Consider the following 16,141-nt stretch of genomic DNA (forward strand, 5'->3'; position numbering starts at 1 on the left):
GCTGGCTACTGTCATACACAGGAAACTTTAGGTTACTTCCGTAAACACTGGCCATGCTCACTGCGTGTGACGTCGTCGTATCCTGCAATGCGCATGCGGAACACTTTTAGGTCGCTTTTCGTTCATACTGAGGATCACATACAAGTCGCATATATTTGTTAATGTGAACGACCTCACAAAAAAATCGGATTTCACAAAAAAAATCGGAATTGAGCATTAAGCCTTGCAGTGTGAACGTAGTGTTCATGTTTGTCCCAAAGCGCACAAAATGGTGAAAGTTTGGTGAAATTCCTTTCATCTGCCTTGGAGATATTGTGTTCACAAGGTTTTCGGACAGACATTTAACCTCACAGTGACCTTGACCTTAGACCTTTTAACCTCAAAATCTAATCAGTTCATGTTTGTCCCAAAGCGCACAAATGGTGAAAGTTTGGTGAAATTCCTTTCATTAGCCTTTGAAATATCGCGTTCACAAGGTTTCGGGACGGACGCACGCACGCACGCACGGACGGACGCACGCACAGACAGATGGACAACCCGAAAACATAATGCCTCCTGCACCTTAAGGTGGCGGAGGCATAATAAAACAAACTTTAAAACTTTGGATGAAATACAAAATAAAATAACGGATCGAACAAAAAAAAAGAATAAAAACATTACACTATATAATGTTAACACGGTTACTTTATGTATGCAGTGTGTTATAAATATTACTCTGATTATGCTTTTATTTTTTTTAATAAATCTGCCGCCACCAGCTCCTCAACAGAGGACAAAAAATGGCTGTTATAGCAATATAAAAAAATTTAATTTTAAATCACTGTTAAAGCTATTGCGAAGAAGATATTAAGAGGAAAAAAAACAGAATTAAAAAACAGAAAGATAAACTAAAAAAGAAAACCAGAAGACAAAATAAAACATAAATAAATAAATAAAGAGAAAAGGAGGAAAAAGAAAATATTAAGCATGAGTGCGTAACAAAAAACATATATGCAGACTGTAAAAACAATTAACCGTAGTAGCTTACAATTTACTTATTTAATAAATAATTCACATTTTTAATGCATTTGTCAATTTATTTTTTATAAAAAAACAAACAAAACAATTCCACTACCCTGATGTGATGCAACACCACCGTCTTTTATTAATATACAGTATAAAGTTTCAGTTTATGTACAATTAATAACACTCCTAAAGAGAGGCAAAAAGAAAAAGAGAAGTAAAGAAAAAAATAAAAATAAAAAGAAAGCCAAAAAGCAAAAGAAGAGCAAAGTAAAACAAAATTGGTTTAAATTTATTTAAGCACTCATCTTATAGTACATGCCTTTATTTCTTTTGGTAAATATATATTTTTTATATTTAAAAAAAATTAAATCAAAACACACACACAAAAAATGAATGCATGATTTGACAACAAATCAGCAAAGAGTGAATTCAGAGAAAAAAAAGAAAAAAAATAATGGGAGAAAAAGCCAGCGCAATAGGAAGAAAAGTTTCCTGATTCAGACTCGTATCATGTTAAAAGTCTGGATAAATAAATCAGTAATTAAATAAATAACTGTTTCTCAAATGAGTCTCGATAACTGCATGTGGTGCCAGTGGGGTTTACCATTATCATTCCAAATAAAGTGGATAAATGAGAGTTGATTATTCGGAGGTATAAATATTTTTAGAATTTGTGCCTCTTGAACTCAAACACATTTACAAAAGTAGAGTTTGTTTCAGACATGATAAACAGTTTCACATTCCTGTAGAGGACTGTGAGATGCTTTCCCTCCAAACACACTTGACAACCGTGAGGGCATGGCTTCCATCCCCAGTGAGTTTCGTAATGTTGAAAATTGCCATTGGTCAACTGCCAAATGAATTCATCCATCACAACCATGAAGACATCCATGAGGCATCCGTGAGGCTTACATGGGCTACTGGGGGTAACTGTAGCATTCTGTTGCAACCAACCATTGAGCTCAAAATGTTCATGGAACAACATTCTGCAGAAAGTGAAAAGTTTGCCTGAGGGGGGCATGGCTTATTTCATCTTGCCATGGCCATGCCGTACTGCAGCTGTGAAAACCATACACACTGCCGTAAGGCCATACAACCCCAATTCCAAAAAAGTTGGGACAAAGTACAAATTGTAAATAAAAACGGAATGCAACAATTTACAAATCTTAAAAACTGATATTGTATTCACAATAGAACATAGACAACATATCAAATGTCGAAAGTGAGACATTTGGAAATTTCTTGCCAAATATTGGCTCATTTGAAATTTCATGACAGCAACACATCTCAAAAAAGTTGGGACGGGGCAATAAGAGGCTGGAAAAGTTGAAGGCACAAAAAAGGAACAGCTGGAGGACCAAATTGCAACTCATTAGGTCAATTGGCAATAGGTCATTAACATGACTGGGTATAAAAAGAGCATCTTGGAGTGGCAGTGGCTCTCAGAAGTAAAGATGGGAAGAGGATCACCAACCCCCCTAATTCTGTGCTGACAAATAGTGGAGCAATATCAGAAAGGAGTTCGACAGTGTAAAATTGCAAAGAGTTTGAACATATCATCATCTACAGTGCATAATATCATCAAAAGATTCAGAGAATCTGGAAGAATCTCTGTGCGTAAGGGTCAAGGCCAGAAAACCATACTGGGTGCCCGTGATCTTCGGGCCCTTAGACGGCACTGCATCACATACAGGCATGCTTCTGTATTGGAAATCACAAAATGGGCTCAGGAATATTTCCAGAGAACATTATCCGTGAACACAATTCACCGTGCCATCCGCCGTTGCCAGCTAAAACTCTATAGTTCAAAGAAGAAGCCGTATCTAAACATGATCCAGAAGCGCAGACGTCTTCTCTGGGCCAAGGCTCATTTAAAATGGACTGTGGCAAAGTGGAAAACTGTTCTGTGGTCAGACGAATCAAAATTTGAAGTTCTTTATGGAAATCAGGGATGCCGTGTCATTCGGACTAAAGAGGAGAAGGACGACCCGAGTTGTTATCGGCACTCAGTTCAGAAGCCTGCACCTCTGATGGTATGGGGTTGCATTAGTGCGTGTGGCATGGGCAGCTTACACATCTGGAAAGACACCATCAATGCTGAAAGGTATATCCAGGTTCTAGAGCAACATATGCTCCCATCCAGACGACGTCTCTTTCAGGGAAGACCTTGCATTTTGCAACATGACAATGCGAAACCACATACTGCATCAATTACAGCATCATGGCTGTGTAGAAGAAGGGTCCGGGTACTGAACTGGCCAGCCTGCAGTCCAGATCTTTCACCCATAGAAAACATTTGGCGCATCATAAAACGGAAGATACGACAAAAAAGACCTAAGACAGTTGAGCAACTAGAATCCTACATTAGACAAGAATGGGTTAACATTCCTATCCCTAAACTTGAGCAACTTGTCTCCTCAGTCCCCAGACGTTTACAGACTGTTGTAAAGAGAAAAGGGGATGTCTCACAGTGGGAAACATGGCCTTGTCCCAACTTTTTTGAGATGTGTTGTTGTCATGAAATTTAAAATCACCTAATTTTTCTCTTTAAATGATACATTTTCTCAGTTTAAACATTTGATATGTCATCTATGTTCTATTCTGAATAAAATATGGAATTTTGAAACTTCCACATCATTGCATTCCATTTTTATTTACCATTTGTACTTTGTCCCAACTTTTTTGGAATCGGGGTTGTACATTGCTATACTGTACATTGCTGTCGCCATTGGTTTACCAGTGTCTTTCATCACTACCATCGCGGCTTCCATGCCTTCATTTGCATATTTCTTCTTTCAGCTGCTCCCATTAGGGGTCGCCACAGCAGATTATCATGATTCACATGTTTGATTTGGCATTGGGGGCGGCACGGTGGTGTAGTGGTTAGCGCTGTCGCCTCACAGCAAGAAGGTCCTGGGTTCGAGCCCCGTGGCCGGCGAGGGCCTTTCTGTGTGGAGTTTGCATGTTCTCCCCGTGTCCGCGTGGGTTTCCTCCGGGTGCTCCGGTTTCCCCCACAGTCCAAAGACATGCAGGTTAGGTTAACTGGTGACTCTAAATTGAGCGTAGGTAGGTGTGAATGTGAGTGTGAATGGTTGTCTGTGTCTATGTGTCAGCCCTGTGATGACCTGGCGACTTGTCCAGGGTGTACCCCGCCTTTCGCCCTGGGATAGGCTCCAGCTTGCCTGCGACCCTGTAGAACAGGATAAAACGGCTACAGATAATGAGATGAGATTTGGCATTGTTTTTTTACACCAGATGCCCTTCCTGACGCAACCCTCCCCAATCTGTCCAGGCTTGGGACCAGCACTAAGTATGCACTGGCTTGGTGGCTGGGTATTTTACCTAATCTGCATGTCTCTGAACTGTGGGAGAAACCGGAGCACCCAGAGGAAACCCACACAGACACGGGGAAAACATGCAAACTCCACACAGAAAGGCCCCCATCGGTTGTGAGGTTTGAACCAGGAACCTTCTTGCTGTGAGGCAACAGTGCTAACCACTACACCACCGTGCTGCCCAAATTTATTTGCATATTTACTCCACACAAATTTATGTGGCAGATCACCTCCAAAATTTGCCGGAATGGCCACGGTAGCACCAGTCACGGTTCTCACGGATCAACCGGCTATGTGTGACCTTAGCTTTATACAGCTCTGATGCTGGAGACTCCTTCTGCAAATGGATTATGAAATATCTCCTTTCATCATATCAACAATTTTCTAATCTTTTTATGCGGTGTGTCCGTTGGACAGACAAGTCTCTGTGAATGAGCCATTACTATAGAAATAATACATAATGCATTAATTTAATCAACACCTTCTGACCAATCAGAATTGAGAATTTGACCAATAGTGGTTTCATTCAATAATTAAATAACAGAGATGGAAAGAACATTTGTTAAACCGGAAACTGTATCACGGATGATGCATGAAAAAGAAAAGATGGAAGACTTGGAAATGTTAGAGGAGTAAAAGAGGGAGAACTCCCTTACATTGCTGTACTTACACAACTAATGTACACAAGTTCTCCAGATACCGGTATATACTTCTACAAGCAGTGGGTCAGATTGTTAAGATGGCAGAACAGAGAGAGAGAGAGATTGATGAATATGGCTCCAATGCACCTCGATTCTTTTCTGCTCTCTTTATCCGATCCCGAGTGCACCCACAGGGGCTGAGATACTCAGAGGGAGTATCTGCCATCCCCGTTTACCATAACATGCATATCGAAACCGCACAGCTCCGCTGGAATGATGGATGAATGCTATTACGAGCTATAAGCATCGAGGTAAAGTGAACGCATTGCTAGTATGTGTGTTTGCGAGTGCAATATGCAGAGGGTCAAGCCCTTAAGGCAGGACTAAGAAGTCAGCCATGAATACAATCTTATCAGACTTTTTTTGCACTTGCAAGCATGCATAAAGGCTGAAATCAAACTCCTAGATGTTGAAATTAAAGACATGGAGCAGATTAATTCCATTTGACCTTCCATTATGACTGTAGTAGGAATATTTCATGTAAGCTGGAACATTGTTGAAGGGAAGAAGGCGTGACCTCTATCTACATATTCATGAGAGGAAAAGCTATGGGAAGGAGGCTTTGCCTCTGTGCTGGTCAATCCCAGGTTGAAGAGAAGAAGGCGTGGCCTCTACATATTCATTGGAGGAGAAGCGGTAGGAAGGAGGCTTTGCCTCTGTGCTGGTTAATCTCAGGTCAAGGAGAAGGAGGCGTGTGCTCTGTGCTGGTCAATCTCAGGTCGAAGGGAAGAAGGCATGGCCTCTATCTACATATTCATTAGAGGAAAAGCTGTAGGAAGGAGTCTTTGCCTCTGTGCTGGTCAATCCCAGGCTGAAGAGAAGGCGTGGCCTCTATCTACATATTCATTGGAGGAGAAGAGGTAGGAAGGAGGCTTTGCCTCTGTGCTGGTCAATCCCAGGTTGAAGAGAAGAAGGCGTGGCCTCTATCTACATATTCATTGGAGGAGAAGAGGTAGGAAGGAGGCTTTGCCTCTGTGTTGGTTAATCTCAGGTCAAGGAGAAGGAGGCGTGTTCTCTGTGCTGGTCAATCTCAGGTCGAAGGGAAGAAGGCGTGGCCTCTATCTACATATTCATTAGAGGAGAAGAGGTAGGAAGGAGGTGTGGCTTCTATGCTGGTCAATCCCAGGTTGAAGGAAAGAAGGTGTGGCCTCTGTGCTGGTCTATCTCAGGTTGAAGCAAAGAAGGTGTGGCCTCTGTGCTGGTCAATCCAGGTTGAAGGGAAGAAGGCGTGACCTCTATCTACATATTCATTAGAGGAAAAGCTGTAGGAAGGAGGCTTTGCCTCTGTGCTGGTCAATTCCAGGTTGAAGGGAAGAAGGCGTGGCCTCTATCTACATATTCATTAGAGGAGATGTAGGAAGGAGGCTTTACCTCTGTGCTGGTCAATCTCAGGTCAAGGAGAAGGAGGCGTGTGCTCTGTCCTGGTCAATCTCAGGTCGAAGGGAAGAAGGCATAGCCTCTATATACATATTCATGAGAGGAAAAGATGTAGGAAGGAGGTGTGGCCTCTGTGCTGGTCAATCCCAGGTTGAAGGAAAGAAGGCGTGGCCTCTGTGCTGGTCAAACCCAGGTTGAAGGAAAGAAGGCGTGGGCTCTATCTACATATTCATTAGAGGAGAAGATGTAGGAAGGAGGTGTGGCCTCTATGCTGGTCAATCCCAAGTCAAGGAAAAGGAGGTGTGGCCTCTATGTACAAATTAATTAGGTCATAAGAAAGGAAAAGAAGCCATGACCTCGGAGATTGTCAGTCCTACATCAGAGTAAAAGAGGTATGGCTTCTCTACCAATCAGTCCTAAATTCTAGTAAAGGAGGTGTGGCCTCTGTTTTCCAGTACCAGTAAAAGAGGTGTGGTATTATGTGTAGGTCAGTCCCAGATCCAAGGGAAGGAGGTTTTGCCTCTGTACATATTCTTTCAATAATAAAACTTGGAAAAGGGGTGTGGCCTCTGTGCTGGTCAATGCCAAATTCAGTGGAAGGAGGTGTGGCCTTTATATACATAGTCTTTCAATAATAATACTTGGAAAGGAGGTGTGGTATGATGTGTAGGTCAGTCCCAGATCCAAGGGAAGGAGTTGTGGCCTCTGTTCATATTCTTTCAATAATAATAATAATAATAATAATAATAATAATGAGAAAGGGGGTGTGGCCTCTGTCCTGGTCAATCCCAGATCCAAGTGAAGGAGGTGTGGCCTCTGTACATATTCTTTCAATAATAATACTTGGAAAGGAGGTGTGGCCTCTGTGCTGGTCAATCCCAGATCTAATGGAAGAAGGTGTGGCCTCTGTACATATTCTTTCAATAATAAGACCTGGAAAGGAGGTGTGGCCTCTGTCCTGGTCAATCCCAGATCCAAGGGAAGGAGGTGTGGCCTCTATGCACATATTCATGAGAATAAAAATGAAAAGAAGCCATGACTGTCAGTCCTAAATCAGAGTAATGGAGGTGTGGCCTCTGTACATGTCAGTCCTAAATTCCAGTGAAGGAGGCGTGGCCTTGATGTCTGTCAGTTCAGGACTCTACAAAAGAAGGCATGTCCTATTTTGTAGGTCAGTCCTACTGAAGGAGGTGTGGCTTTTGTTTCTATTAGTCCCTTAAAAAGAGGTGTGGCTTATGTGCTGGTCTTTCTCAGAGCCCTGTCATAGGGGGTGTGGCCTCGGTGCCTCTCATGCCCCTTTTCCACCAAAGCAGTTCCAGGGCTGGTTCGGGGCCAGTGCTTAGTTTGGAACCGGGTTTTCTGTTTCCACTGACAAAGAACTGGCTCTGGGGCCAGAAAAACCGGTTCCAGGCTAGCACCAACTCTCTGCTGGGCCAGAGGAAAGAACCGCTTACGTCAGCAGGGGGGCGGAGTTGTTAAGACCAACAACAATAAAAAGACCGCGAAAGATCGCCATTTTTAAGCGACGAGAAGCAGCAGCTGTACAAACGTGAAGTCATCCATTATTATTATTGTTGTTGCTGCTGCTGCTTCTTCCGCGTTGTTTTTGCTTCGATATTCGCGCCAAGGTTTATGCAAACGTAGTGATGTAACTGGCGTATACAGTGACGTAACTGACGTATATAGCGACGTAATGACGTGGCTTCCCTTAGCACCGTGAGCTATGGAAAAGCAAACTGGTTATCAGCTGGCTCGCAAGTTGAACGAGTTGTGAACCAGCACCAGCACTGGCCCCGAACCAGCCCTGGAACGGATTTGGTGGAAAAGGGGTAACAGTCTAGATCCAAGAGAACCAGGTGTAGCTTCTATATACATATTCATTAGATATTCATGTTTTAGTTTGATCCAAGATAATGAACTGTGTATATGTTTCTATATAATTAGCTGATAGGATATGGAATGGAAACACATGGTGTTGTTTACTAGTTACTAATAGTATTCACAATAAACAGGAAATGTACAGAGAGAGAGAGAGAGAGGAATTAAAAAGGTCCACAGCAGAATGAGTACTGAGGGTTAAACTGTGAGTTTTAATCCCAAATTTTCATCTCATCTCATCTCATTATCTCAAGCCGCTTTATCCTTCTACAGGGTCGCGGGCGAGCTGGAGCCTATCCCAGCTGACTACGGGCGAAAGGCGGGGTACACCCTGGACAAGTCGCCAGGTCATCACAGGGCTGACACATAGACACAGACAACCATTCACACTCACATTCACACCTACGCTCAATTTAGAGTCACCAGTTAACCTAACCTGCATGTCTTTGGACTGTGGGGGAAACCGGAGCACCCGGAGGAAACCCACGCGGACACGGGGAGAACATGCAAACTCCACACAGAAAGGCCCTCGCCGGCCACGGGGCTCGAACCCAGGACCTTCTTGCTGTGAGGCGACAGCGCTAACCACTACACCACCGTGCCGCCCATCCCAAATTTTGACTTTGATAAAAGATTTCTCTCTTCACTTTACTCAAAGTGAATATGTCTGTCTGTCTGTCTGTCTGTCTGTCTATGATGTATTCATGAATTCATGTGTCCTGCCCTCACGTGACTTTACTACTAGGTTCGAGGGTTTGCTAAATATTATGGTTCCTAAAGCGTCCATCTGCACTAGCAGGGCTCAAGTAGTATTATTCCAGGTCCGGTTTGTTGACACACGCTGTGCGCAGTCACGTCCCCTGAGGATCTGCTGACATGTTTGTCTTGTGCGGTTAACAGCTTCGAGAGACGCAGTAGTACACAGCCCAGGCTGCATTTTACAGGCAATTGTGGGATGTGTGTTTAAGTTTGAGTGTGGGAAGTATGTTGAATGTAACACACGCTTTAACACACACACACACATCATAAACGTGTGATGGCTCTTACCCGGGTGCTGCTGGGGAAAGAGTGTGTCATGCAGAGACACACATCTGCATAAGCCATTGTTCCAGCTCTGGTTCTTCGGGCATGTTTTATTCACCACATGGCATCTGCAAAAGGAGGAAGTGAAGGATTAGCCATGAGATAGGTGCTAACATGGAGTAGAAAAAGACAAAACCATCCTATTTTCAAATCTATTCATTCTTGGACTCTGTGGTGCGTGTACATTGCAATCATTGCTGTTAATTAGCAATGTCGAAATTAATTAACGTAACATACATGGACCGGCTTTATCCAACACGCTAAATTTCACCCAATATATTAACCAGTGATGATTCCAGAAATGGCTCTCTCATCTAAAAGAACAATGTTTCCATAAAAACAGCTCCTGGTCACAGCTTTGTATTTTAAATCTTGTGAAATTCTGTATAATGAGAATAATTCTCGCTGAATCAACCCATGTTGGTTTGGCTGGGTGTAGCAGAGTCTGTCAGAGAGGGTCTCAGAGGAGCAGATTTAGTAAGAAAAGTGGGAAAAAGGCAAAAAAAATGCATCTCACTGTCCCTCTAACCGACAGTCCCTGAATAAAAGAAAAATCCCCGACTGACACTGCAGGAATAAGATTACCAAAAGAGCTCATAACACAAAATATAACCATTAGAGCACAACAACACCATCACTACCACCACCACCAACAACAACAACAAAAACAGCTCAGTGAACTTCAGGAGGTTTAATGTGAAGAACGAAACATGACTGAATTCACAGACACAAAGATCCAAGATGGGTAAATATATACAGTACACTATATGTAGAAATAAACACTCTGTGTCATGCTGTTGCAGGAAATGAATCAACAACATAGCTTCTTCCCCGGGCGGCACGGTGGTGTAGTGGTTAGCGCGGTCACCTCACAGGAAGAAGGTCCGGTGTTCGAGCCCCGTGGCCGGCGAGGACCTTTCTGTGCGGAGTTTGCATGTTCTCCCCGTGTCCGCGTGGGTTTCCTCCGGGTGCTCCGGTTTCCCCCACAGTCCAAAGACATGCAGGTTAGGTTAACTGGTGACTCTAAATTGACCGTAGGTGTGAATGTGAGTGTGAATGGTTGTCTGTGTCTATGTGTCAGCCCTGTGATGACCTGGCGACTTGTCCAGGGTGTACCCCGCCTTTCGCCCGTAGTCAGCTGGGATAGGCTCCAGCTTGCCTGCGACCTTGTAGAACAGGATAAAGCGGCTAGAGATGAGATATTATTTATTTTATTTTATTGATATGCTGCTGTGATCTGAGCCCTCAAACAGTGTTTCATTGTATAGTAATGTACAAAGGCAATAAAGAATCTATCTATATCTATCTAACATGGAGTGTAACACAACCCCAATTCCAAAAAAAAAAAAAGTCGGGATGCTAAAAAACAGAATGCGATAATTTGCAAATCAATCATGCAAACCCTATATTTCACTGAAAATAGTACAAAGACTCAAAGTATCAAATGTTAAAACTGAGAAATTTTATTGTTTTTTGAAAAATATATGCTCATTTTGAATTTGATGTCAGCAACACGTTTCAAAAAAGTTGGAACGGGGCATGTTTACCACTGTGTGCACAGATTAAAACTGCATGGCTCCATAGTAAAAGAGTCCAGGTGCTAAACTGGCCTGCCTGCAGTCCAGACCTGTCTCCCGTTTAAAACATTTGAACCGCAAAACACGACAAAGGAGACCCTGAACTGTTGAGCAGATGAAATTGTATATCATGCAAGAATGAGAAAACATTTCTTTCAGTTCTTTCAAAACTACAGCACTTGGTCTCCTCAGTTCCCAAACATTTACAGAAAAGTAGAGGTGATGCAACACAGTGGTAAACACGCCCCTGTTCCAACTTTTTTGAAATGTGCTGCTGACTTCAAATTTAAAATGAGCAGATATTTATCTCAGTTTCAACATATGTTGTCTTTGTACTATTTTCAATGAAATATTGGGTTTCCATGATTTGCAAATTATCACATTCTGTTTTTATTTACAGTTTACACAGTGTCCCGACTTTTTTTTTTTGGAATTGGGGTTGTAGCAGCTACATAAACAAACAGTCCTTCCTTCATTAGCATCACTTTTTACCCTCTGTCAAAGTTAAGCAGCTTCGCATGTTACCAAGAAGCAACAAAAAAGCATAAAATCCTCTGTTCTGAAGTTACAGTTTTACCTCTGACTGGAGACTCATTCCATAAATCGTAAATAAAAAAAACATCTTACAGAAAACGCCTCCATATGAACGACTGCACGGCTGAAACCACTGTCCGCTGCTGTTCGTTAGCCTTAGCGAAAGTTCTCGCATGTTCCTTGCTTCCATGTTGAAAGAAGCACCAAGTTCCTATGTTACTAAAAATCAGTGTTTCTTTCTTGTAGTTTTACTTTCATACTTTCAATAAATTTTACGCTGTTTTTTTTTTTTTAAATGCTACTTTAACTCGAGTGAAGAATTTGACTTGATTGACTTGATTTTTTTTTTACTGTACTTTTACTTAAAGGTTCTGACTGCAAAGTTGAATTCTGGGCAAAATGTTCTATTTCTGTTGCTGTTGGAGTTTTGAGATGTTTCGCTGCTCCACACACACACACCGTGTATCCTGTGTAAATGTTTTGCTGAGATAAAAAGCGTCCTGCATTTTACGATTCCGGAGATCGCTGAAGCAAGTGAGCAACAATATCATGTGACCACCATGGGGTGTGTTTGCCCTACTTTTAACCAAAGGGGTGTTCACACGGCACATATTTGTATCGATGCTGCACCGATGTATTTTGTTGCGATATATCTTACACCGGTGTAAATTTTGTGGAGCGTTCACACATCACAAACCTGCTTACTAGAGAGAAGCGTGTTAGCACCGGTGCAGCCCCACTTGCGTTCACACAGCAGTTTTTGTGACCGTGCTATACGATAGTAATAATGCGGAAATGAAATATGCGCATGCGTGAAAATGTACTTCCTTTTCCCGGTTGTCATGGCATCACCAAGCACCGGGAAAACAACGTGGATGAAGACACCAGTGTTGCCAGATACTGCTGACGTTTTCCAGCCCAAAATATGTTCAAATCCGCCAAAATGCACTTAAAACCACCCAATCTGGCAACACTGGAAGACACGCAGTTCTGTTGTTGTTGATATTCGCCATTTTGGAAGCGCAAAACACCAGGATGCAAATTATGCAATGCCCGTATGTAATCAACTCTCCTCATGCGTAGCGAGTCTACCCCTGTAGCGTTCAGACGTCCCATTTTATATCGGTGCTGCCCCGCAAACTAGTGTTTACTCCGGAGTAAATTTCTTAAACCACCTCCCGAGCAGGGTTAGATTTGCACCGGTTTAAGCAGCTTTCAGGGGCTACACCGGTATAACTTTGTACCGTGTGAACGCTCTACTGGGGCAGCCCTGGTGCTACACCGGAGTAAAAGTTTCCGTGTGAACACCCCTCCAAACAAGTTGGCATGGGCAAACATGGCGGACTCGGCTCTCCCTCCAGCGGAAAAGAAAAGGAAAGCCTGCCTAGTGAGTGCAACTGCAAGATAGAGCAAGGTTAGATAACGCATCATTTTTCTGGACAGATAACTAAATCATTCTAACTAGTGCTTAGCTATCTTAGCCTTAGAATGCACGGGCTCGACTCCACGGTAGCGAGTATGGAGTTATACACCGAATGTTATGATCTTACAGAGAAAGAAACGAGAACACAAAAGCAGGAACAGAGAAAAGATATATTCGTCTTTTGTTTCACAGATCTATTCGTGAACGTCAACCACAAATTACATCCCTGTGACTCAAAACTCTCCAAGGTCGATGCAGAGTCACGATGTTTTCCGTGCGTCGCCATCTTGGTGTGACGCAGTTTCGTAGTTATGCTAATTAGTTAAAGCTCCACGCATTCAGCTGTTTCCGTCGGGCTGTACTGTTTACCTCAAGAGGGAGGAAAACAGTCCCAAAATGCAGGGGCGCAGATAGGATTTTTGAACTGGGGGGGGGACTGAGCTGTCAGCAAATGATTCCATTTTGTGTAAATGCATAAATATATAAATATATATATATATATATATATATATATATATTATATATATATATGAGTGATTCCACGCTTATGGGTACTGAAATGGGGACATGAACTTATTTTTAAAAATTCACCTAAAACCATTTCTTTTTTTACCATCAGGTCACAAAACATGTAATCTTTAATGAATGATATGTTAAAAGATAACTTTAATTTTCTGAGATGTAATAAAAACATATTTATATGCCAAAGTCAAGCCTATGAGTTCCAAAATGATGTCTGTTACATTACTTCTGTTACGATTGTCCATCTCGCGTCTGTTACAAATTAATTACAATCTAGCTATATACCATGTTAATCTTATTGAAAGAATGTGTATGTTTATTCTACTACACATGTTTATTAATTATATTTGCTAAAACATCACCTTCCTATGTTTCAAAAAGTAATTCTACATTGTTAAAATTGAGAATATATATGGCCACAACACTTCTGTTACGTTCTGACTTTGGCATATAAATATGTTTTTATTACATCTCAGAAAATTAAAGTTATCTTTTAACATATCATTCATTAAAGATTACATGTTTTGTGACCTGATGGTAAAAAAAGAAATGGTTTTAGGTGAATTTTTAAAAATAAGTTCATGTCCCCATTTCAGTACCCATAAGCGTGGAATCACTCATATATATATATATATATATATATATATATATATATATATATATATATATATATATACACACACACACACACACACACACACTGAAGCTTCAGTATACATTAGAATTGTGAGTTTTCTAACTGAATGAACATTGGTAGACAAAGGCCTACCTGGTCAACACTAGCCATACATGATCAAATTGTTATTTGTCTGGTATATTAATCACGCTCCAAAACTTCATGTCTTCTGCATGTTTTATTTAAACATTTGCTGATCTCAGCAGGATGAAGAATCTCATCACAGAAACTTTAACTGTAACTTCTAACAAAAAGGGAAATGTCCGAAAATTAATAACAAAATAAAATTGAAATGATTCACACTCGTGCCTTCATGTAAATGATTAGAAACATAAAATGTGTATGAAAACAGAAGTATAAACACTTGAACAACAGATTCACACAAATAAAAATAAAAAGTATTTTTCCAATAAACAAAACTGATCGGAAAAAAAAAAAAAATTCCCTCTGCAGCCAAACAAATTTACCGTCTCGAAGCAGACTGAATAGGTCCCAAAAACATCTCTCCGCTGCTTCCCAGTTTAAAAACTGGGACATCATGGAACATGGAATTCGAAAAAAATGGACAGTTAATGAAATGAAATGAAAACCCCAACGTTTATGCTGGTAGATGCTAGATTTCAATGCTTTTCCAACTTCAAACTTCCAACTTACGAGTACAACTGAATGCACCATTAGTCGTAGCAGAAACACCGCTGCTATCAAATGGATGAGCTGTGCAGTGTTATTAACCGAGAATTACGTGGAAAATTGAACACCTTGCTTTCCCAACTCTGCAAGGATCTGCTCCAGCCTTTCCCCTTCTTAAATCGGTGTAATGTGGATTGATCACAGACAAGGCTGCTGCTGCTGCCATTTCAACTTTGTGCTGCAATGTAAGTTAGCCTAACTAAAGGAACATTAATCCTCACTTTTTCTACCTATGTTTGGCGCCTTACGTAGGGACGGTGGGTGGGTGGGGACAGATAGGGGTCACTATAAATCTGGGGGAGACATGTCCCCCCCGTCCCCAGTGCCATCTGCGCCCTTGCCAAAATGGAGAAAAGAGCAATTCCAGCGTTATGGATGTGACATTTGGACTCAAAATGGCAACAACTGACCTAGTTAATTTTTATTCCTTTCCAGTATTTTAAAATTTGTTGTATATTTTTAAGACCTCTCATATTGGAGAAGTCATAGGAAAAAAAGAATTCCCATAGTACATTTAGAACTCTAGAAAATGCCAAAAAAGACATGCGTTATGGATGTGACGGAAAAAATACCCCATTTCCAGGGTGACTACACATATTCATCAAACTCTGTGAAATTGCAAACAAAATATCCAAATGCAGGCATGCATTTAATAAAGGAGTCTTAGCTGAAAATAAAAAAAGCCTTTGTTTAAAATATTTTCTATTTCAAGCAGAATCTAGGAAGAAAAAATCAGTGTTATGGATGTGACATAATTCCGTTATGGATGTGACGCGTCTGAAATAGACATGGCATATGTTTAAAAAATCAGCAATTTAACCACCATAACCCTTTGAAAAACTCTCTAAATATCAGCTAAAACTATCAAAGTTCTTAAATAATATTTAGGATGGCTATTGTTTTGCTGTTTTGTGGATTTTAGCATACATTTCTGTGGCTTGTGGCAATAATATAGAATTGTACATGATCAAAGTTGATTTTAGCTTGGGGTTTACATTATAAGAAAGAAAGACTGACAGTGACATATTAGGTTGGTTACAAATTGGTTCAACTTATTCACATCTGTAAAATACAGGCCTAGGTGAGATCTCTGGGAGTGGTTTTGATGTATTACATGCTGCTTTATTTTTGCATGGTGAGGTTGACATTTACATGGAATTGCCCAAAAGCGACCCTCAGGACATCAAAATGATCACGTCTCGTCCACCTGATATTGTCCTTGTGAGACATCAGAAAAATGCCATGCACAATAAAAACAGTGTACAAATTTCAGATGACTTTGCAGTCAGCACTTTGAAGTAAAAAATGTTCCATTTTAAAGTATGTACATGTTTAAAGGC

General features: G+C 41.2%; 1 protein-coding gene across 2 annotated transcripts in view; it reads right to left on the reverse strand.

The window, feature by feature from the left end:
• vegfc (vascular endothelial growth factor c) overlaps window positions 1–16,141 on the reverse strand; it is a 175,019-nt gene that overhangs the window by 16,826 nt on the left and 142,052 nt on the right. For both annotated transcript variants that reach the window (XM_060926576.1, XM_060926577.1), the window contains exon 5: window positions 9,344–9,447. In XM_060926576.1, coding sequence (XP_060782559.1) covers window positions 9,344–9,447 — 104 coding nt within the window. The remainder of the gene's footprint in view (window positions 1–9,343; window positions 9,448–16,141) is intronic.

Source organism: Neoarius graeffei, chromosome 7, assembly GCF_027579695.1.
Source record: "Neoarius graeffei isolate fNeoGra1 chromosome 7, fNeoGra1.pri, whole genome shotgun sequence".
Lineage (NCBI taxonomy): Eukaryota > Metazoa > Chordata > Actinopteri > Siluriformes > Ariidae > Neoarius > Neoarius graeffei.